The sequence below is a fragment of the Durio zibethinus genome, chromosome 6 (assembly GCF_047325235.1).
Source record: "Durio zibethinus cultivar Kanyao isolate XHJ-2024 chromosome 6, ASM4732523v1, whole genome shotgun sequence".
Taxonomy (NCBI): Eukaryota; Viridiplantae; Streptophyta; class Magnoliopsida; order Malvales; family Malvaceae; genus Durio; species Durio zibethinus.
Window position 1 is genome coordinate 32197063 of NC_143167.1, and position 21487 is coordinate 32218549.

At 34.9% G+C, this 21487-nt stretch overlaps 4 protein-coding genes across 15 annotated transcripts; all 4 read right to left on the reverse strand.

Moving 5' to 3' along the window:
• Positions 1–865: 865 nt before the first annotated feature.
• Positions 866–1993, reverse strand: LOC111284489 (uncharacterized). The gene is made up of 2 exons (XM_089762981.1): positions 1806–1993; positions 866–1159 (listed from the first exon to the last, which is right to left on the reverse strand). The coding sequence occupies exons 1-2, from the start codon at positions 1991–1993 to the stop codon at positions 973–975; spliced, it is 375 nt and encodes a 124-aa protein (XP_089619107.1). The 3' UTR covers positions 866–972.
• Positions 866–8911, reverse strand: LOC111284485 (uncharacterized). 6 transcript variants are annotated; one of them, XR_016343159.1, is made up of 9 exons: positions 8547–8911; positions 8029–8312; positions 7844–7933; positions 7694–7765; positions 7363–7479; positions 3342–4454; positions 2511–2590; positions 1806–1996; positions 866–1159 (listed from the first exon to the last, which is right to left on the reverse strand). XR_016343159.1 is itself a non-coding variant. In XM_022873139.2 (6 exons), exons 1-6 carry the CDS (start codon positions 8863–8865, stop codon positions 3348–3350), a joined length of 1989 nt encoding a protein of 662 aa, XP_022728874.2. In that variant the 5' UTR covers positions 8866–8911; the 3' UTR covers positions 3108–3347. The 6 variants fall into 6 exon arrangements, 3 of the variants coding, with proteins under 3 accessions (XP_022728874.2, XP_022728873.2, XP_022728871.2); XR_016343158.1 differs by having other exon boundaries at positions 8029–8321; XR_016343157.1 differs by having other exon boundaries at positions 8029–8327.
• A 1373-nt stretch (positions 8912–10284) lies between these two features.
• Positions 10285–12459, reverse strand: LOC111284488 (NADH dehydrogenase [ubiquinone] iron-sulfur protein 7, mitochondrial-like). Its single transcript, XM_022873145.2, has 2 exons — positions 11970–12459; positions 10285–10802 (listed from the first exon to the last, which is right to left on the reverse strand). The coding sequence occupies exons 1-2, from the start codon at positions 12371–12373 to the stop codon at positions 10568–10570; spliced, it is 639 nt and encodes a 212-aa protein (XP_022728880.1). The 5' UTR covers positions 12374–12459; the 3' UTR covers positions 10285–10567.
• Positions 12460–13681: 1222 nt separating this feature from the next.
• Positions 13682–19971, reverse strand: LOC111284487 (serine/threonine protein phosphatase 2A 55 kDa regulatory subunit B beta isoform-like). Of its 7 annotated transcripts, none has more exons than XR_016343163.1 (16): positions 19405–19971; positions 18739–18820; positions 18351–18454; positions 18125–18223; positions 17889–18008; positions 17514–17699; positions 17241–17332; positions 16875–16993; positions 15954–16077; positions 15687–15810; positions 15449–15517; positions 15251–15342; positions 15065–15142; positions 14836–14903; positions 13956–14548; positions 13682–13841 (listed from the first exon to the last, which is right to left on the reverse strand). XR_016343163.1 is itself a non-coding variant. In XM_022873144.2 (15 exons), exons 2-15 carry the CDS (start codon positions 18761–18763, stop codon positions 14406–14408), a joined length of 1443 nt encoding a protein of 480 aa, XP_022728879.2. In that variant the 5' UTR covers positions 18764–18820; positions 19405–19971; the 3' UTR covers positions 13856–14405. The 7 variants fall into 7 exon arrangements, 3 of the variants coding, with proteins under 3 accessions (XP_022728879.2, XP_022728878.2, XP_022728877.2); XR_016343162.1 differs by having other exon boundaries at positions 13931–14548; positions 18739–18823; XR_002689517.2 differs by lacking the exon at positions 18739–18820.
• Positions 19972–21487: the final 1516 nt, after the last annotated feature.

The following is a 21487-nucleotide window of genomic DNA, read 5'->3' on the forward strand; positions in this document are numbered from 1 at the left end:
GTGAAATTACTCAAATAGACAGTGATTTAACATTATTTTTTTTGCCCTTTCCTTTATTTTCTTTATTTTTTTTAAATACTAATATTTTTTCTTAAAATAATTTCATCAGTTATTATGCATTCTTCGTGGCGGTCACTTTCTTTTGTTGTCCACAATTATGCCACCAAATCAGAAAATTGCTCAGGCTTCGGGTCGGTGCACTCAGTGATGACAAAAATACTTCGACGAATTTTCATCCGCTTTAATTTCATAAGATTTTTTTTTTTTTTTTAAATTGAGAGTCAAGTGAGTCAGATATTTTTAAAAAAAAATTAAAATCAAATCTAAAACAAGTTTTAAGATATTTCATTTTGATATATATAAAAATATACATTTTTATATAATTAAAATATAATTATATAAATATTATATTAAATTAACTTCAAATTAAATACGAATTAAACACAAATTATACATATATATTTTAGGTTAGAATCGAATATAAACAATAATAATTTAAACTTTATATTTTCTATTTTCAAAGAGGTGTTGATAGGCCGCTTACGACCACATGTTTTACATATATCTGCCACTTCTCTCGAGAGAAATATATAGCTGCCCAGTGCCAGACTGCCACCGTTTTATAAAAAAAAAAAAAAGGCTAAACAAATCACACTTAAACCTATAAAGAGTGATTAAAGATTACTCCAGTCTGCAACATTTTTTATATACGCAATTAACATCTATCGGTTAATTTCTGAGTCAAATGGTTACGCTTAGCACCCTTTTCCTTCAACCTCTAATTGGTCAAATTGCAATGGATATTGGCGTAGCTTATCATGAGATCCATCATTCATGCAATGAGGAATATGGAACGAGAGAATCATTGAAACAAATGGCTTGTTGCTAACTCGGTTATTTTTAAGAAAATCGTATGTTATGACAAAAACATCAAGAAAAAGACCATGGTGAAAGCTGTTGTTGTTGACTCGATTAGACGTAGTAACCAGTGAAGGTGAACCCTCGACCAACAATCTCTCCAGCACAATACCAAGCAAAACATTCTAAACCAAATAAAGTAGCAATGCCGGCGTCCTCGATCTTCAATTCCTTCCTGTTCTTCCACATATGCTTGACATAATCAATCTCCTTCTGGAATGCCTCATAACGACCAGGAACACTGCATCAAATTCAGGAGATTACATATCATTAAAACTTAAAAGCTATTTACCCTATGAGACAGTAGAAAATTTTGATTGATGCAGATAACAACCAAAGAAAATCACAATCAAAAAACACTTGGCCTTCTTAATTCCAGATGTTCTGAATGTCAGCAATGAGTAAATCAGCAAAGACTCAGAAGTAAAAAACTATTCACAAACGAAGTAACAAAATTCAATGGATCAGCAAGAAGGTTTGATCAATGCATGGAAGCATTAGGGTAGCTGATAAATGTTCAAGGCAAAAGAGAAAAACGAATATATGATGTTGGGAGAAGTCTAGACTGGCGTTTAATACTAAAAGGCAGCCCACGCCTTTTATTTCAACCCGCTGCCATGCTTAAGCACAACAATGATTGTTGTAGGAGAGGTTGCGAAAGTCACAATGCAATGCTTGAAACAAGGACAGGGGCCCTCTCCCTTTCCTTTTAACCCTGACACCATCATCAACTACCAGCATAAACTTCCTGCTCAGACCTTTTACTTTCCAGCCATCATATCCATGTCAATCGAAATAATGCAAAGATTTAACACCCCCCACCCCCAAAAAAAAAAAAAACCAAAATTACAATATAACAGAAGAATGAAAAAGATTAAAGGGGTAACCTGGCTAGACGAGTGTAAAACAATTGCTTTGACAAAAGATCACATTTCTCAACAGTGGGTGGTTCCTGAATGTAGTGCTTATTCTGCTCTAGTAGCTGCTTGTAGTATAAAGGACCATGCTTTGCTACAAATTGAGATGCCTGAGTTGCCTTGGACTGCAACTGAGCTAACTTGGATACCAACGCCATCGGCTTCACAAACAAAACCAAGTAACTAACCACCAAGATAGAATCGTAATATGTTTAAGATACACAGAAATTCCATTAGAAATATTCAGCCAAAAAATTTTCAACTCAACAATGATGTTTGCATAATTTGGCAATTTTCCATCAAATAATTACAGAATCAAGAGCTGTTAAATTCATAATACCATAACTTGATTCCCAGGCTATAGATCTAAAGAAGTAAAATTAATAAATCAATTTACAAAACAAGAGACGTAATTGAAGAATCTAAGAATAAACCGAATCGAAACGCCAAAAACCAGAATCGATAAAAATTTCAAAATCTTTGATAGATAAAAACAAGGAAAGATAAAAACGAGAAAAGCAGCATTACAATCTGGATGAAGGAAGGAACGAACGAACGGATACCTATCGATATCTGTTTTTGGCGATATGAGAAAGAGAAAGATATATATAGAGCAGCAGAGGGGGAAGTAGGGTTTTACAACTTTTTATTATTATTTTTTATTTGTATAAATACCTGGTGATTTTAACTTATGTTCTGGTGCGGTGAATCCTCTCCAGTATCCTGCGGTGAATACTCATTATCTCTCCAGTATCCTGCAGTCCCCAACAAACAAAGTCAACCATAAGAGGCACTATCATTTTTATTTTTTTGCAGTTTTAATATACGCATAGCACAAAGGAAATAACTTGCATACGATTTTTTCGAATCTGCTCCCTATTTTTTAGAATTTACATGATTAACATTTTTATTTCTCTAAATTTTGAAGTAAAGATTAGAACTTAAAAATTACTACTATCAATTATTTAAGTTTTAAGAGGTATTTTTCTCCAAATAAAAAAAAATTTTTAAAAGGCATTGATTTTATTTCAATCTGCCTTCATTACACTTAATTGGGTAGAGTTAACTACTAGCTCGCTTCCAAAATGGTGGATTTTTGGGCCAGTTGACTATTGCTTAAAATCCAGCCTTCAGCTAGAGCAGTTGAAATCTCTAGTGAGGTCAACTATGATGTAATGCAGCTTCAGCCTTCTGAAATATCATTATCAACTTCACTGGATTTAGACATTCCTCAAGAATATCAATCGTAAGTTCAACCAAACCAGGTGGAAATATCAGAATAAAATCACTACTTAGAAACAAGCAGGCATAGTACTCGGTTTACACCAAAAGCATAAAGGGAGACAAATAAACTATCCAAAACCATTTGCAGCATCAAAATATTCGAAGTGAAACACTACTAGCAGTGTCTTAAAAACACTGCAAAAACTAACTTCACCTATAACTGGAATACAATAAGCCATCTGCATCAATTACCAAAATATAAATTGTCTTCAACAAACTCACCCCAAATCAACTTTGGGGCGATGCCTTGGCAACTCCACCTTGTTGAGCAGTTTGAGAAGCTGGTGTTGCCTCGTAAGTCCCACGTGCGCTCCCACTTGCATTGCTGTCAGCAGGATATGCTGGAGCCTGTGAGTAACTACCACCATAAGAAGTGTTATAAGGTGCTCCATAGGGTGGGGGACCATATCCTGGCTGAGCAGATGTGGCACCATAACTAGATGATTGAGCACGTTGTGAACCTGTTTCTGGTTGACCATAACCAGATGATGGTGGCTGTGAATGATATCCTGGCTGGCCATAGCTACCTGGAGTGGTGGGCGACTGCTGTGTCTGCCCATAGACAGGGGGATTGGCCAAAGGTTTCTGCACCGGTGGTGGTCCATATCCAGGCCCATAGCCAGTCTGGGAAGTTGGAGGAATTCCATAGCTAGGTTGAGTACCTCCTTGAGGTGGATAACTTGCAGGATTTGGGCTAGGCTGCTGGCTTGTATTGTACCCTTGCTGGCCCATCGCAGGTGGTTGGGTAGATGTAGGTGCTTGACCTGAATCCCCTTGACCAGCATAGGAGGGTGTGTGACCCTCTTGAGTTGGGTTCATTGCATTACCATAGCTCGGTGCAGAACCGTAACCTTGTTGCTGATCATATGATGATTGCTGTCCATAACCTGATTGTGGAGGTGCATGGTATCCACCATAGCCATCCTGAGCATAACCTTGTCCTGGTTGCATATAGCTAGAAGCTGGAGGTTGACTGTAATTATAACCACTGTTATCAGCTGGAGCTGTTGAACCACCAGGTGTTTGCTGCGGCTGTGAAGACTGTTGGTTATAGTAATCATAACCACTTGCAGCAGAGCTTTGCTGGTTTGGTGGTACAGCTGACTGGTCCCAACCAGAAGCATATCCACCAGATGATGGTTGGGAAGGATAGCCCCCATATGGTGGCTGAGACATGTTATACTGTGGTGATGGGCCAGGATATGCCCCAGGCTGCATATAACCATAACCAGGTTGCTGCATTGGAGGAGGCCCTTGGCCCCAGCTTGTAGGTGGTCGTGCTTGATAACCTTGCTGTGGATAGCCTCCAGCCATTGCTGGATTTCTCATACGATTCTGCACAAAATTGTTTTCTCAAATAACCAAAGTGGACTTTTCGATGATGCTGGCAAACACATACAGCATAACAGAATATGCATCTATATACAAATAGGAATATACAAAAAAAAAAGAAAAACTAAATAGCAAGTATCAAAATCAGCATAAAACTGCAAAAATAAGCAAAATATGTCCACAGTGGATTTAATGGAGTTTGCACTATAGTATGAAGGGTATAAATGCCTACATACCGTATGGTCGGAGGGGTTATTGAATTTACTCCTGCAGAAGCCCATCCTCTCCCTATTCGAAGTGAATGGGTGCAAAAAGAAAAAAAGAACCCCACAAATACTAATAGAAGATTTCACATCAAAGCAAAAAAAAAAAAAAAAAAACTATGAACCCCATTGCCATATACAGGCAAGAAACTCATAGTTAAAGTACGTTATCTATCCAATATCCAATCATAGTTAAAAGTACGTTATCTATCCAATATCCAATTGATGCATTGTAACAAACAGAAGCATCAAATAAGGAATGACAACATCCTAGAAAAATCAATCAACATGCATTAAGCAAATGATCTCTCTTAAGAACAGACCCTAGAATTCCCCAAGCAAAAGCAAGGAAAAAAGCATTATAGGTCAAACACTTATAAGATGATTATCAACATTTAGATAAGATAATCAACTTGTATCACCAAAATAGAGGATTTTGCTAAATATTTGAACCCTAGCCACATTGGGAATAATTCTGACAAGAAATACTAGAGCAGAGCTAACTTTTGATTGTAGAGAGAAGTTTTCTAGAATAAATGCAATCAAAATTGCAACTTTTAGATAAACTTTTAAATAAAACAACTTCAACACAAGAATAAATGAGAGACAAGACGCCAAAAAAAACAAATTTTAATCAAATATGCCACCTTAAACTTGAGGTTTTCTAAAAGACAAAATCCAACTAAAGTAGTGAACAACGTGAAATCCAAAGTGAATAAAAATTCGTTCAGTTAATGTTAAGAAAAGAGAACATCAAGCAACATGCTACTAAGAAAATGACATTTAGAAATATGGGGAAGTTTCTATACTAACACAGATGAAAACAATCTTTAAGCAACTATAGGAAGTTTAATTTACAATCCCAGGAAACACGACATTTCAGTGCAAGATATCCACAAATCTAGAGTTATGTGAATTTGTCAACTCCCAGCCAACACTATTAAATTATGATGACAGAAGAAATCAGGGACAATACAAAGAAGTAAAGATAGGATTGAAAAGGTTTAAAGATTCAAACAAAAAAGCCAAATTACAAATCAAAGGCTATATCATCCTTCTTTACTATTGAACAAAAGCGAAGGTTAACAGAAATAGGAATATTGTTGTAATACATATTAAATATCCTGAAGTGTCATAATGTTAAAAGAATCTAGTATTTAGCAACCTTTATATCCAACAATAACTTCAAGCCAATCTCCAGTATAAGATCACTAAATATTAGAAATAGGATCTGAAACCATACCAGGGTAACGGAGAGGAAACACCAACAGAAAGAAATCAATGTTGGTGTCACCAATTGTCCAATACAGACTAATCCTACAATAGTTCCCAGTGACAATATCAGTCTCATCCTTTACAATTAATAAGCACATTTGGTGGCAAAACATGCCATAATCCCAACGAGTCACTTAGACATAAAACCAAAGAATGATGAAAATATTGGAGTTTTATCACCAGAATGAAGTCCTCATTTATACTGTGATATCCTAATATAAAATGAATGGGTAAGACCAGCCTTAAGTATCAAAATATCAGCACAAAACTTGAGCAAAACTAAAGTACAATAACCATCACTCTTCACAAAAATTTGGCAATTCCAACTATTGAGTTTGAACTCTGTCCAAATCCTAAACACACAATTTAGCTTAATAATATTTAAGAAACCAACTGCAGATAAGACCTTGACAGTTTAAACCTAACATGTAAAATTATAACTCTGCCCATAAGATTTCAAGAAGGATACCAAGAAGTGCAAATCTCCACGTTATCCAGCTCCTAATATCAAACTAGAACCAGAAAATTTTGATACAAACAGCCTTGAATCTCTTACAAAGTGGAGGAGAGGCTCATTTCCCACTAGTCATTTTGACACATATTACAATTTCTCAACCAGCTGTCATAGCAACAAGGATCACCACCAAAAGATCTCTGCAACTCTCAAGATTTTACAGGTGGAACAAAGGGAAGAAAAGAAATCGATGATAATATAAAATCCAAGCTATATCTCAAAGCGACTAATAACTACATCAAGAAATGGGATGCAGAAGCAAGTCTAGGATAATTATTCCGCAGAATACTCAGAAGAAATATTATAACCTGCATGGGACAACCATCTACTTCCTCAACAGGTATATAAAAGTAAAAGAAAATGTAAGAATTTTGTTAAAATAAAGGGGTGACTTTCAGAACATTGACCAGAGGCAATGCTTGACAGGTCATAATAATGCAATATCTATTTAGGAAAAAATAAACACAGTATAGAGTAGAAATTTAGTTCCTACTTTACCCAAATGAACAAAAATGGTTTTGCCCTGCAATTAAGAAATTAATACCTCTACAACATCTGAACTAGTAAATTTCTTAAGCAATGTTAATGAGAAAGTCTCGATAAAAGTGAAATTATAAAAGAGTCCTACTGTTACTAATGTTGTAAAGACTAACATGATGCTCCAGAAGATCACAACAAATCAACACTCAAAGCAAAATTAAACTGTAAGAGAAGTTATGGATAGAACTACAGGACCCTACAGGAGTAGGCATACATAATAAAAGTACAAAACAAATACTAAAGATTCTGTTAAAGAAACGGGACAACAATAATTTAAACTGAGGAAAACCTTTACTCCTAACATCACAACCAAATATACCTCACTTATGACCTCATCAACCAATTCTCTTGCATTTTTAATCTGTTCACTTGACCCATCTATGTGTAATGTCCTTTCTGTCGATGTATCACCTGGGGGCAAGTGCAATGGTATCACCTGCACGAGAACAACAGTGGGACTGCTGTCACAAACTGTATTTGCCGGTTCAATTACAACAAGATTCAGAAGGGTTTAGTGAAGAAACTGATTAAAAATACATAAAAGTTTGTCCCAAATTAGCTATTATAATTCAAAAAATACATGTCAGCAAATATGTAGCTAGAGCAACAATAGACAACTTCCAAGTAAAGATGAAACTTAAGATTCAAACCTGAATACGTGCTCCAGTTCTAGCTTGCATATTTTTAATTGTTTCACCACCTTTACCAATCACCAGACCAACCTGAGATCATGCACATATTAATATTACCTTGAAACAAATCAATGAACAAAGTTGGGTAATGATTTTACACAGGCATACCTTGTTATTTGGAATTTTCATTTCAAAATGTTCACTTCCAGCATGTCCTGTCAATCTTCGAGAAACTATGCCAGAACCTCCTGCTTCAGCCTGGACAAAAGATTAAAGAGTATAATTATATTCCATATATTCTGCATAAGGGCAATACATCGATTTCACATAAATAAAATTGCAAAATGAATAACCTCAGCAAGAACATCATTTATCAACTGCTCTGCCTTAGCTATTTGTTCAGCAGTGCCTGTGAGCTCTACAGGCCTAGTCACGGAATTAGGATCTGCATCCATATCTCGTTGGACTTGAATCTTTGCCCCAGATTGTAGTTGAAGATATTTAATGGTTTCTCCAGCTTTCCCAATTATAACACCAACCCTGATTTGTGGAACGTCAATCTTTTTGCTAGTACCATGGTAGCTACCATAAGAAACCGGTATAGCTGAAGGAGCAGAGTTTGACATAGGCTTTATATCTGTATTCACTAAAACTTTTCATTACGCTTTACATCAACTTTCAGAAATCAGATCTACACTATTAGCATGTTAAAAAGAGCAGCAGCGAAAAGCTAATTAATATATATTATTAAAAGTTCGAAATCCTAAATACAAAACCCAAGATGCAACAACCTACTCAAACAATGAACATATCTCTTAAAGAACACGTCTCACAAGCAGGAAAAAAGAAGGGATAAAAAGAGAAGTTATACCAGAAGGAGCAGAGCTGAATCCCTTGTCGTTATCAAAACCACCGCCAGAGCCGTTTTCGACGCGAGGGCGCTTGGTCTCAGCGCCAGCGGAGGCAGCAGAGAGAGTAAGGCGAGCAGCAATCTCCTGAGCTCGCTGCTTGGCCATCTCGATGCCGTCAAGCGGTGGTGGAACGCTGTTGTAGGAAGGATGAACCGAATCTGGGATGGAGGAAAACCCTGTCGCCCTCCTGCCACCGGAAGAAGGCGGTGTCTGGTCATCGTATTTGCGCTTGTTGCTGCCGGCGTCGGGACCCGAAGAGTACTGTGGTTCATCTGCCATTGTGTGCTTGTGTTAGAGAGAAAGAGAAAGAAACCCTAGAGGGATTGAGAGAGAGCGTGAGGTTGGGAGAATATATAAGAAAGAGAAAAAATTATTGTTGGGTTATTTATTTATTTATTTATATATGTGCTGGATGCTGGACTTGAAAATTTTTTCCCCTCTTTGACTTAGAGCAAGTGAATTGAATATTTCGAATTCTGAAGTAAATGGTAAAAGATACTTTTTGTGTATATGGGATAGTAGAAAGGTTGTGTTGCTTTAGTGTAGGTGAAGAGTAGGGGCATTCAAAATTTGATTTTAATTAAATTAATAGATTAAATTGATTTAATTTGATTAATTGATTAATTATTGAATTAATTTTAATTGATTATTAAAAATAATTTTTAAAAATTTTTAATTTTAATTAATTTGATTCGAAAATTAAATTAATCAAAATTTTTATGACAATATAATAAAATTTATATATATAACTAAAATTATAAGAAATTACTCATTTTATTTTAAATTATTAAAATTTTAATTTAATAATTTGATATTTGAATATTTTTATTGAATAATTTTATTTAATTTATTTTAAATATAAAAGATTAAAATTTTAAAATATAATATAATGTAATATATGTTGTTATTTAATTAATCAAAAAATTAATCAAATTGATCAAATTAATTTAATTTTTTAAATTTTTAAAATTAAAAAATCAATTTAATTAACAAAAATAAAATATTATAATTTAATTAAATCAATTTTAAGTAATTCAATTGGAAAATGAACACCCTACCTTGACTAACTTCTGCTTACTATTATTTATTTTACCGAGGTCATTTTAAAGAAGTCTTTCATTAATAATGATGATTAATGCATGGCATGACAAGTTACTAATAACACAGGCTATGGCGTAATAACTTAATTTTAATTGGTCTCTGAAATTTACAATCATATATAAGAACCTGATCCTATTACTTGGCCCAAAAATACAAAGAATCTTTTTCCCCGTTGAGCCCAATTCCACATCTTTTTGTTAAAGAATCTTATCTTCAAGTTTGTAAATCTAGAAATATTTCAGTCTTTACCACCATGGGATCTTACATTCTTGTTGTTGCTATAGCAGATGGAAATATCTCTATCAATAATTTCCTATCTTGGATCTTAATCTCCATGAGAGACCATTCTAATGGACCGAAGAAAATTCCACCTAAATCAGAAAAGAATTCTCGTAGTGCTGCTCAATTCACATTATCGACACAAACTTTACTCAATGAAGTGGAAACCCAAACTCCCCTAACCATGGCAATGGAAACCCAAATCAGCCCTTAAAAATCCACACCATAGGCATTTATGGTCACCATTATGTTTGACATAGTTGCCCGGATATGAAGAAAATACCCCACAAAACTGCCTTCAAAGTTCAAACCATCATATCAGAAACACCACAAGAAAATTAGGAGTTTTATTAAACATCCTCCGAACAATAGCACAGGTAGTTGAAACTTACAAGGAAAGCTATAAGTCAGCGCAAATTGAAGTTCAAATAATAAAATACAGTCACCATAGAAGTAACAGAAACCTGATCTGTAACACTCAGAGACTTTATATTCAAAACCATCTTAATAATCTCCATCTATATGGCATTTCGCCAGAGAACTGATTTATTTGTTCTTAACAATGCCAGTCAAAATAGGCCAGAAGCGATTTGTGATATCCTTACTTGGACCACCAATGAAGGAAATCCTTGCGCCTATTGATCTTTTTCTGCAATTGAAGAACTCCATACAGCAGTGCCTCAGCAGTGGGTGGGCAACCAGGAACATAGATGTCAACAGGGACAATCCTATCACAACCCCTAACAACAGAGTACGAGTAGTGGTAGTATCCACCACCATTTGCACAACTTCCCATTGAAATGACCCACCTAGGCTCTGGCATTTGGTCATAAACCCTGCAAAATATACAACATGATGGTCAAATTACCAAAGCCCAATCGACTTTATACAACTGAAGACTGGGAAAAGAACAGAAAATAGAAAGGAAAGAAGGAAGAAGAAGAAGAAGTAGATAGACATAGACTTGGTTCTTTGCCTCAAGCCAAGAGTAACAAACTTCAAAATAAAAACTGTGTTATACATTATCAAGAAACAAATGAAGGCAAAAAAATTTGGGGAATGCTTCTAAGTATTGTAAAATGCAGTGCAGAGTGTGAACCACCAGCAGATGCAAAATTTTAAGGTTCCATTTATTTGGCAAAACAAGAGAAATAAATCAAAATGTCAAACCACTATTAAAACAACAAAACTTTGCATGCACTTCCCACTCCAAATTCACCATTACACATTAAAGCCTATAGGACTTATCAGACTTAATCACAAGCCAAGTAAGCCAAGCTCAGCCTAGGTTTGGGTAGTTTTCTACATGTGTAGACACACCATAAAACAGTTAGACATAAGTTGAAGGAAACAAGCATCAATGTGTAGTAATATATTACGAATCTAATTACTAAAATACCAAGCCTGTTAGATCACACAAACTTATCCAGGACCATTCAAACTAGACCACACCTTTAAATCCCATGCTCAGCTAACCAAGCTAAGGCCTTGAAAGATTACATACAGAAAATGTTGCAATCATAGTTCTTTATCTTCTTAAATGTTCACCAATTCCCCCGAAATCAGAAAGATACTGATGATATGAATAGACAAATAGAAAACAGAGGTAAACTTCTCTATGGATGTACCAACCACATTGTCTCACACAAAAGAGCACGAAACCGGCGTTTGCTTAAGACTGAAGAAGAAACAACTTCAGCTACCTTTCAGATTATTCTTATTTTATCTACCATATTCCCCAAAATTATCGTGAAATCGAAATCTTCATTATTTGAAATTTACTAACAAACTTAAATCAAAGAAATTATTTCTATAACATCTTAGGAATTCACTCGCAAATCAATATAAATTTTAATTAGCCTAAAAAACCAACAACAAGTAAAAAAATATTAATACTGCGAAAATTCACATTCTCATGAGCCCCCAAATCTAAAATATAAAGATTAAAGAAAAGTTTTATTAAATTGTTAGATAAAAACCCTAGGAAACGAGATTAAACATACTTGCGCAAAGCCGGGGCCATTTTGTTGGTGAGAGTGCCAGCGACAATCATGCAATCGGATTGGCGAGGGCTAGGCCTAAAAATGACACCGAAGCGATCGAAATCGTAGCGAGCAGCACCGGTGTGCATCATTTCTACGGCGCAGCAAGCGAGGCCGAAGGTCATGGGCCAGATAGACCCACGACGGGCCCAGTTCAAGAGGTCATCGACCTTGGAGATCACGTATTCGGCAGTCTTCGAGAGGCCCGCGGGAGGAACGGAGGTAGAGGGAGGGGAAGGACGAGCGTATGTGGTTGGGGTGGAGGAGGACGAGAGTGAAGGGAGGGTGGTGTGAAGAGAGAGGGCCCACCGTGCTGAAAGGAGGTGAGGGAGACGATTGGCGGTGTTTCGGGTGATCAGAGCCATGGCTCGGTGGTTTCTAGAAAGAGAGAATTCTACCTTTTCTCTTCGGAGAGGGCGAGAGATTTGGAAGTTTTGATTCGACGACGACTATCTTTCACACAAAAAATTAAAAATTATTTAAGGAAAGGTGATTTAAAAATTTTATTTTTATTTTTCTTAAAATATGTAATATTAAAAATTTTAAAAATACTTTAAAATTTTAAACATTATAAAATATAGAACTAATTTTTTTTATTCTTCTTAAAATTCTAAAATTTTAAAAATCACAAAAATAACAACAGTAAAAAACAAATTTTAAAAGAGTCGATAAAACCAAAACACAATCGAACATTGAATTCGTAAAAGTAGAAGTTACCGATAGAATTGGTTTGAAATAAAATTTTAATATTAAAAATAATTAATAAAAATATGCATTTAAAAAGAGATTAGAAATTTAAATCTCACCATTCAAAAAAAAAAATTTGATTGGCTTAAATTTAAAACCGAAACCAAAATCCAATTCATCATTCTCTAGTCCAAAAGGACCAAAACCTCTCGAGACTCCTCCAAAAACACTCCCACAGGGTTAAAAAGGTTGGAACTGAAGATGATGAAGCTCCAACCTTCAAGTCCTCTTCAAACCCAAATGAAGAAATGCCATCACCGAGGAAGAAGCTTCCAGCTCGATCTGTTGTTACATTTTTTAGGCACGACTGTTCAAACCTACACTTTGGTCTTGGGCTCCGTGTGGTAAGCACCCTTTTTGGTTATAGGCGTGGCCATGTTCACTTTGCTTTTCAGAAAGATCCCAATTCCCCACCAGCTTTCCTTATTGATCTTGCTATACCAATTAATATTAAACTCCATAAATGAATTTGGCCAAGTACCAGAATCGTTTAAAAAACAAGTCAGGTCTTAACATCAATATTCAAAACTCAAGCCGGGCTTGGTGTGATACATATAAAAATGTATATAATATTAGTGTAAATATTAAAAATTTTATTAAATTATTTATATTTTAAAGCTTGATAGCAGTAAAAATACTAAAGATTAAATTAAAAATTTATCATGTTTTTATTTTTTAAAAATAATAATTTAAGAAGACTTGATCTGTACTATTTACTAATACGAGTAAATCTAGACAAAATTTGAGAGATATTGTCTAAACCGGATTCATAAACACCTCTAGCGCAAACTATTACGATGAGCACCATAGAGTTCACTTGAATCGTGCCCATCAAATTTGACTGCACTAATTAATTCTATTGGATTAAAGCTATAAAAAATCGGTAGGAGAAACGAAAATCATAAATAAAAGAAACGAACCCCAAATGATGATACTTCTGTTGCCTAACAAAAACATCTTTATTGAAAAAATGTTATGACGCAAGTTACTCTGAAAAAATTGAGTCCCAGAATTTAAATGGAGGTCAGAAATTTGATTTAAACGAGGGCTTCTACTTCATCCCAAAACCAACACAAACCAGCAATTCTGTGGAAGAAGAGAAAAAAAAAGTTAGAAATTAAATAACAATAATCATACTGGAATTTCACGTGTTAAATTTAAAGTTGAAATGGTACAAGATTTAAGCACAATGGCACAGACTCAGACTATATCAATGAGAATTGATGCACCGGTATTAGCTCCTTTTTCCTTGGATTTGGTAAGGATCCCATTAGTCTCAAACCCAGCAGCATTGCAGCCTAATTAGAGAAGCTTTTGTTTCATTGGTTGGAGTGCTAATCATCATATTTTCTTCGAACTAAACAAAAAAGAGTAGAGATAGCACTGTGTATATCCCTACAAAGAATATTAAATCAGTGGGCATGATCTGCCCCGAAGCAAAAGTCAATCTACTTCATCCACAAATCAGCTACAGCAACATTGAACTCTGGTGTTAGAAGTTGGTGTTGGAAGACATGATAGAAAATTTCAATGAGTCACCAAGAGTATGATAAATGGCTGTAGCTTATGCATCATTAATTAGGGAAGAAGACAAAGCAAACAGGAAAAGCTCTGCCCAGCAAAATAATCACGAGCTTTGTTGGATCATCTTCATGCATAATACATGTAAAGACTGTTTGATGCAGCACAAGCGAGAGAGTTTTCAGATGGATGCCATGCTAGGTGTAGCAACTTTGTTGTGAAATCAAAAGTAGTTCCGTTTGAATTAACTCCGGAGTTATCTGCTCCTTTCACTGAAAATGGAAAGGAAAGATGCATAGATATATAGATGTTAAATAAACCTCAAGCATACATACAAAAGTCGGAAGTATAAATGCTTTCTATGAATCAAAAATTGTTCAAAATCTAGTTACTTAGAAATCGGTCATAATCCTAATTCACTAATGATCAAATGATATCACAAACCAGTGGTTAAAAGAATTTATTATGCAAAAACAAAGGAAAAACAAATGAAACTGATGGAATAAAAATCAAGACATCTCGATATTTGGACTCTGAATGAAGGACGTGAAACACACACCTCGTCTCACAATACCAGAGAGATTACCAAGGGATCTTGAAGGCCTTGATGACGTCTGACCTTGTCTCCTGGAAATTCATTGCACAACTTAAATGGGAATTTCTAACAATCTGAAGCATTCTTTTGATTCAGGACTTTTCAAACCAAGAAAGGTCAAACAAGTCCCTTTGACAGCGACTCAAATCATTATATTTGCAATAGCCATGTAGCCAACAATATCAGAACATACCTCATGGGGTTTTTGCTTGCTTCCAGTGTCGTAGCTTCTGTACTACCTTCAGAACAGCCAAATACCCGAAACAGATTGCTGAAATCTCAGAAAACACTAGATTATAATAATGTCCAGCTCCTGGCATATAGTGAATGGCTTATTTAAGAAGATAAAGAGAACCATTGAAATATATATAAACCGTACCTGTAGGAACCAGTTGCCACTCGAAGTCCATCTCCACTCAGACAACACTCAAACTTGTCAAAGATAGAATCATTTTCATACAGATCACACAGCTGTCCAAGGTCCAAAAAAGACAGAAAAACAGCCATCATGTGGAAATAAATATGGATTCTCTTTATTATCTAAACCCAACAGAAGAATCTTAGAAGAATATGCTACCTTAGGTCTAAGATGTTCATGGACCTGAAAAGTGGCAACTGGACCAGAATCCATATTTATGTCCCACAACTGACAGCCAATAAATCAAAACCTTGTTACAGAAAAATAGAAGAGGAGGAAAGAGTAAATAAATTTAGAAATTCAACAATTATACTAGCATCATATCCAGTACGTATGATATGACAGCAAAGTGTTGCTCGGAAGAGAAGAAATTAATTTCATATAAAATTATATCAACCTTAAGGGTCATGTAGTCACGACTTAACATATGTCTCCCATCCTTGGCAAACTTAATGTCTGAGATTGATGCTATGATCTCTGTGAAAAAAGACCTGGAGCCAGGAGCTTCTTGTTCCTCAAACCTGTACCATCAAAAAACTTTATAAAACCAGAAAGAAAACAACATAAAGAAAAGACAATAGACTAAACCTAATGATGGCTTTTCAAATCAACATAATAAAATAAACCAAAAAAGAGAAAAACAGAAATACCACAGGCCACTTACAATTTGCTGTGAGTATCACACAGCGCAGACTGTCGCATATCAATAAGACGAATTGAACCCTTTGAACTACTATATGCTAACATATTACAGTGCGCAGGATGAAATTCTGCTGAAGTTATCACCTCTGCAAGTATGAATTCAAGCAAATGAATTATGCATACATGACAAATACAAATATTAGTATTTTTTACAAGAAAACATCATAAATTGATAGGACTGATGTTTGCAAAACTAGGGTTGGCAATCCAACCTGAATTTGTTGGCTTCCAACCCGACCCTATAGGATTGTTTTTTTTTTTTTTTTGGAAAAAGTCCAGGTCAGGTCGGGGTTAGGTGTTTTAGACAAACCCGCCACAACCCAACCCAATATATATATATATACATATATATATATAATATTTTTATTATATATTTAATTTTATATTTATATATTTTATATTTATATTAAAAATAATATTTTATTAATTTCGGGTTGGGTTAGTTGCATTTTTATGCATATGTGTAAAAAAATATTTTGATATCGGGTTGGGTTCGAGTATTTATTATATAAAGTCGGGTTGGGTTCCGAGTGAACAAAAACCCAACCTGACCCGTTGCCATATCTATGCAAAAGCCAAAGAATGAGAAGAGGAAACTCATTGAACAACAGGAGAAAGAGAAAGAGAGAGAACAAGAAGAAGCGACTCAACTGGCGCTCTCCTTTGTTGCCCTTCAATCCCTCCCTTCCCCCCCCCCTAAAAAAAGATAATAATAATAATAATAATAACATAAAGGAAGGAGGATGGTGAAAAGAGGAAGGGAAAGCAAACAGAGATGGGGATACCAGAAAGAATTGATTCTTTTACCAATCAACCATAAGCAATAGAGGATAAAAAAATCCAAATAGATCCATAATTAACAATCTAAAAAACAGATGCCCACCTGTCAAATCCTCCATGTTTGCAGGTTTCACATCAACAATGTTAAAACTTTGGTTACTAATTTCCAGGCTCCAGAGATTAATTCGCAGGTCGTCAGCCGAAATGAAAGTTTCACCATCACTACAAATCAAGAAGAAAGGAACAAAAAGGAACAATTAGGTACTTGGTAAAATCATGAACAACCTTAGAATACCAAGTATTTCAAGTTCTAAAGTCAAGAACCACCCAGAAACCAACATACAGCAACAAAAACGATTCAGCCCCAAGGAAGTTGAAACTCAATGGAAACCGAAAGAGATACACCCTATATAAGTATTAAGAGTGGAGAAAAGGTTAAGGCTAAATTCAATCAAATAAGTATACACACCTGTTAATGGATATGGAATTAATATGATAGTCATGGGCATAAGCATATATTCTTCGACATCTGGCCATAAGGTTCGTCTCACAACTGGTTACCTAATTATGACAGAAGCATTACGTGTTAGATCAGCAAATCATGTACAAGACAACATTGACATATCAAACATTGCCTAAACCATTGAAACAAGACAAAATAACAAACTAGGTTCCAAAGTATCAAAATATATCAAAATTTAATTGTTATTCTTAGAAATAAGCATTCTGGATTGACAACTACCACAGGCAGATGCAATGATGGGAAACCCCCAATGGGAAATGAAAAGTCATTGCTTGGGCATCCTCCATTTGCAATGAATTGTTTGGAGCTTGTTGATATACTGGAACCAACAATAGGACCATTTCTCATGACTTTGGTGGAGTCCACGTTCAAGTCACATAATTTCTTGACCTTCTTTTCTTGTACCTGCCCAAGTTCGAAATGACATTAGAAAGACCAAAATATCAGCAGGTCAGATTTATAGATTTGCTATGCTGCTGCTTTTGGGATATTGACGTTCCTTTGAAAAAAAAATACAGGGAGATTATCGCAATACTAATCTGTGTACAACTTCAGGATTGTAAAATCCAGACTACAAAAGATACATTTAACTACCTTCCAGAACTTGATTGTTTTGTCATTTGTAGACAAAAGAAATAGAGCACCATTAGGGGACTGGCACCACCTTATTTTGTTGATTTTCTCCTCAATTTCCAAGCTCTTGAGATAGTCAAACTGTATTAAACCAATAAATTTGATGATTTCAATGAAAATTCAAGTCCACAAATGTTTTATCATTTAAAACCATACAATCATTATGTTTATGTATGCCATATAACAAAAATAAATACCTCAGGTTCATGGCTCTGAAACTCTGTTTTATAGCGAAATTCAGGCTGCCTATTCATTGGATAATCCATTTTCTCCAGATCTCTCCGGTGTCCAACATGCTATATATTATACATTTTTTGTCAAAGAACAGTGTCAAAAGGTAAGGCAACAGAACACTGGAGCAATATAGTGACTGAAACAACATAGCTTCAGAAATATAAACAAGAAAATGGTGAAGAGATATACATCTCGAGTGTCAGTCCTTTCAAACAGAACCACCCGACCCCCCCGATCTCCGGTAGCAAGGTGGTCACCAGTTCTATCAAATTCAATAGAGGATATGATATCAACTGAGAAAAAAAAAAAAAAAGACATGTAAATGAAGCGTGCAGGGGAAGCAGAGCATGTAAGACAAACAGGTATCAAGCACATCATGCCCACAACTGTTTTGTTCACACAAGCAGAATCATCAAGCAAAGAGCATCCTTAAAATTTTCAATTTAATCCCTCTTACAGTTGGAGACAATGGAAGGAAGGCATCATGGTTAACAACAGCCCAGCCAAAAATTCACATAAAGAAATTATGGTTCCCACAGGCCAAAAACAAAAGTAAATCGTAGATCTAGTCACTCACATTGCCAGATTCTAAGTCGGACCATTTGATTAGTTCATTTGGACCTTTTTCCGTTTTCTACAACACCTTCAATGTGAAGAAACTACTGCAATAAAGACAACATGAAGCTAATATACTTCGATATCGATTATGTTAGTCTAGAAATCACAACCTAAAGTCAAGAGCACCAATCATGCTGGCAAACTCAGTCCAGCAAAGACAGGTTTAATACATTGTTTCATGGTGCCTGGCACCAGGACCAAGACCTTAGTAATTAGATCAACTTACACAAAACAACAGCCAAGCATGTATGAAATAACAGTTTATTGAATTAATTATTTCAATCATTCAGTCAATAACAATTAATATCATCTGAAACTCAACCGATAATTATGGAACATGAACGGATCGATAAACCACAATTTACACGCCATTGATTCAAATCACATTTTGAGAAGCTAGACCTAGATCCTAACATTATACAGTAATCCAACCGAATACATATCGAATTGAACTCACGTATAACCAATTTAAACAACAGAAAATGAAACAGAAATGAGGAAAAGATGATTATATAATAAAATTTGGAGCTATAAGTATTAAAACATTAAGTTTCAATAAGTCATAAACAGTGAGACACAACCAAACCCTAAGAGAAATCGAATCGAATAAATTCAAATATTACACCTTCCTGTACTTCCTCTCCGGCCGTCCGTTCTCCGAACACCTGAGAGAATTTCCAGTCCAGCGTCTGTCGTCCTCCCACCGGAGCCAGGGCTGTTTTGGCACCGCCGTTGTTCATTGTTTTCCCCCCAAAAAACAAAGAAATCAAACTGGTTCCACCTCAAGAAAATAAGATAAAAGCAAACTCAATGCATCAACGAGTCGATCTGGCACTCAGATTCATAACAAAATCGAAACAGTTCATCTATTCGAAGCAATCTCCATTTCACAAATGCAAGCTCTCGATCGATCATCTACATAAGAAACGGCTTTAGCGATGAATAATTATCGACTTTTTTTCTCTATTTTTTTCTTTTTACCAGCAATGAATATCGATTGGTTATATTTTTAAAGAAAAGCAAATTAATTTCTCTTTAAGAGAAAATGAAACTCCACGAGATTTCACTCTCTCATCCCTACTCTCTCTCCGTCGATTGAAACTTTCACAGTTTCTCTTTTTTTTTGGGGGGGGGAGGGGGGGGGGGGAGAAAGGAAGGAGGAATGGAGATTGTTGGCAGATAATGACGAAGCAGGAAATGCGACGTAGCTTTTTGGCTGATAATTGGATCTCTCTCTCTCTCTCTCTCTCTCTCTCTCTTTCTATCCTCTCTCTTTTTTTCTTTTTCTTTTTTTTTTCTTTTTGGGTTTTATTTGGTGTGATTATTTATGTAAATTGGGTTGAAAAAAATGGGTTACTAAAAGCGTAAAAGAGATTGATTTTAGGGTGTGAAAATTTGAAAATAAATGGTATCTGATGGATAACGACGTCGTTTGTTTTCTAGTGAGTGCCCTTCTCAGCTTTATGGAGAGGTGGAGGCGTTGTTTGCCGTAGATTATATGCTCTATAATCTTTCCTTGTCTTTGTTTTTACTTTTTTTTATAGTAAGTCGTAACCATTTTTTTTTTAAAGGAAGACTCAAAAATCAAAATAACAGAAAGATGAATCTTCAGCTTTTAAAAGTTTGGGAATGAAAATAATAATAATATGAGTTTGATTAAATTTTAGTACAAAATAGGAAAAAAAAAAAAGAAAAATTCATTACGTTTTTAAAGGAGATAAAAATGTGAAATGTAAGAAAGAAGAATAATAGTTGTTTCAAATAAAGTTGATTGTGCCCGAATAAGGTTAAAATCAAAATAGAATGTTTTCCTTTTTGGTTTAAAGTACACCAAGTAACATGTAAAATTTTATTTTCTACCTTGAAAGTATTTCAATTAACCAATAATCATGTGATTTTTTGTAGCTAAATCCTAGATTCCACTAATTTTAAAATTTTTAGTTCGTTAAGTCCCTTGCATATCAATCCTTTTCTTTGCGGAAGTTGGTAAGACAAGAAAATTTTTAATTGTATTTTTGTTACTCTTTTAATATTGTTTCATTCATAATTAATAATGTATTAAATAAAAAAAATTATTGTGAGTAAATTTAATTATATAATTATATTTTAATTTATTAATCAATTATTCAATAAGTATAATATAATAATTAATTATAATAATTATATAAATCAGTACGAAGGCCCACACTTCGGGGTGGATTTTTTTTTTTTTTTTTAAGGAAGGTTATTACGTGTTGTAATCATGTTTTTTTAACCGTCAAAAATGACAGTTTCATTGTGTAGTGGTTTGTACTATCAAGCCATCTACTTTCCAATTATCACCTTAACTTTTCAAAATTAACATGTTCATGCAATTTTACATTCTAAACAGTTGTTTTAAAAATTCCAGTAATCTTAAAAACACGTGTCTATGAATTCGAACATATTAATGTGTCCATGCATAGTTGATGAACAAAAAAACGTCATATTAGAGAGAATTGAAATACTATCGAGGGAATGTTGCTGGATGGTCTGATATTGGCTTCACTTGTGCGTTTTTATCGACTATCATTACATTTCCATGGACAGAGTTATGGCTTCTCTTGTTTTTGTTATCAAAAACTTTGAAAGCTGATATAAACTTCTTTACTTCGGGATTAATATGAATTCCATAATCGGACAATCATCAAAATAACATTCTGATTTTGCTAAAACATTGCTAGTTCGAA

Excerpts from the sequence above, each read along its gene's own strand:
- LOC111284489 (XM_089762981.1), bottom strand. The coding sequence starts at position 1,993 with ATGGCGTTGGTATCCAAGTTAGCTCAGTTGCAGTCCAAGGCAACTCAG. Across the intron at positions 1,160-1,805 it reads TTTTACACTCGTCTAGCCAG|TGTTCCTGGTCGTTATGAGG; the intron begins GTTACCCCTTTA and ends AATTTGATGCAG.
- LOC111284487 (XM_022873142.2), bottom strand. The coding sequence starts at position 19,519 with ATGAACAACGGCGGTGCCAAAACAGCCCTGGCTCCGGTGGGAGGACGA. Across the intron at positions 18,455-19,404 it reads CGGAGAGGAAGTACAGGAAG|TTGATATCATATCCTCTATT; the intron begins GTGTAATATTTG and ends TTTTTTTCTCAG. Across the intron at positions 15,811-15,953 it reads TGTGATACTCACAGCAAATT|GTTTGAGGAACAAGAAGCTC; the intron begins GTAAGTGGCCTG and ends TTGATGGTACAG.
- LOC111284488 (XM_022873145.2), bottom strand. The coding sequence starts at position 12,373 with ATGGCTCTGATCACCCGAAACACCGCCAATCGTCTCCCTCACCTCCTT. Across the intron at positions 10,803-11,969 it reads ATGGCCCCGGCTTTGCGCAA|GGTTTATGACCAAATGCCAG; the intron begins GTATGTTTAATC and ends TATATTTTGCAG.
- LOC111284485 (XM_022873136.2), bottom strand. The coding sequence starts at position 8,865 with ATGGCAGATGAACCACAGTACTCTTCGGGTCCCGACGCCGGCAGCAAC. Across the intron at positions 7,766-7,843 it reads TGAAAATTCCAAATAACAAG|GTTGGTCTGGTGATTGGTAA; the intron begins GTATGCCTGTGT and ends GCATGATCTCAG. Across the intron at positions 7,480-7,693 it reads GAACTGGAGCACGTATTCAG|GTGATACCATTGCACTTGCC; the intron begins GTTTGAATCTTA and ends GTTCTCGTGCAG.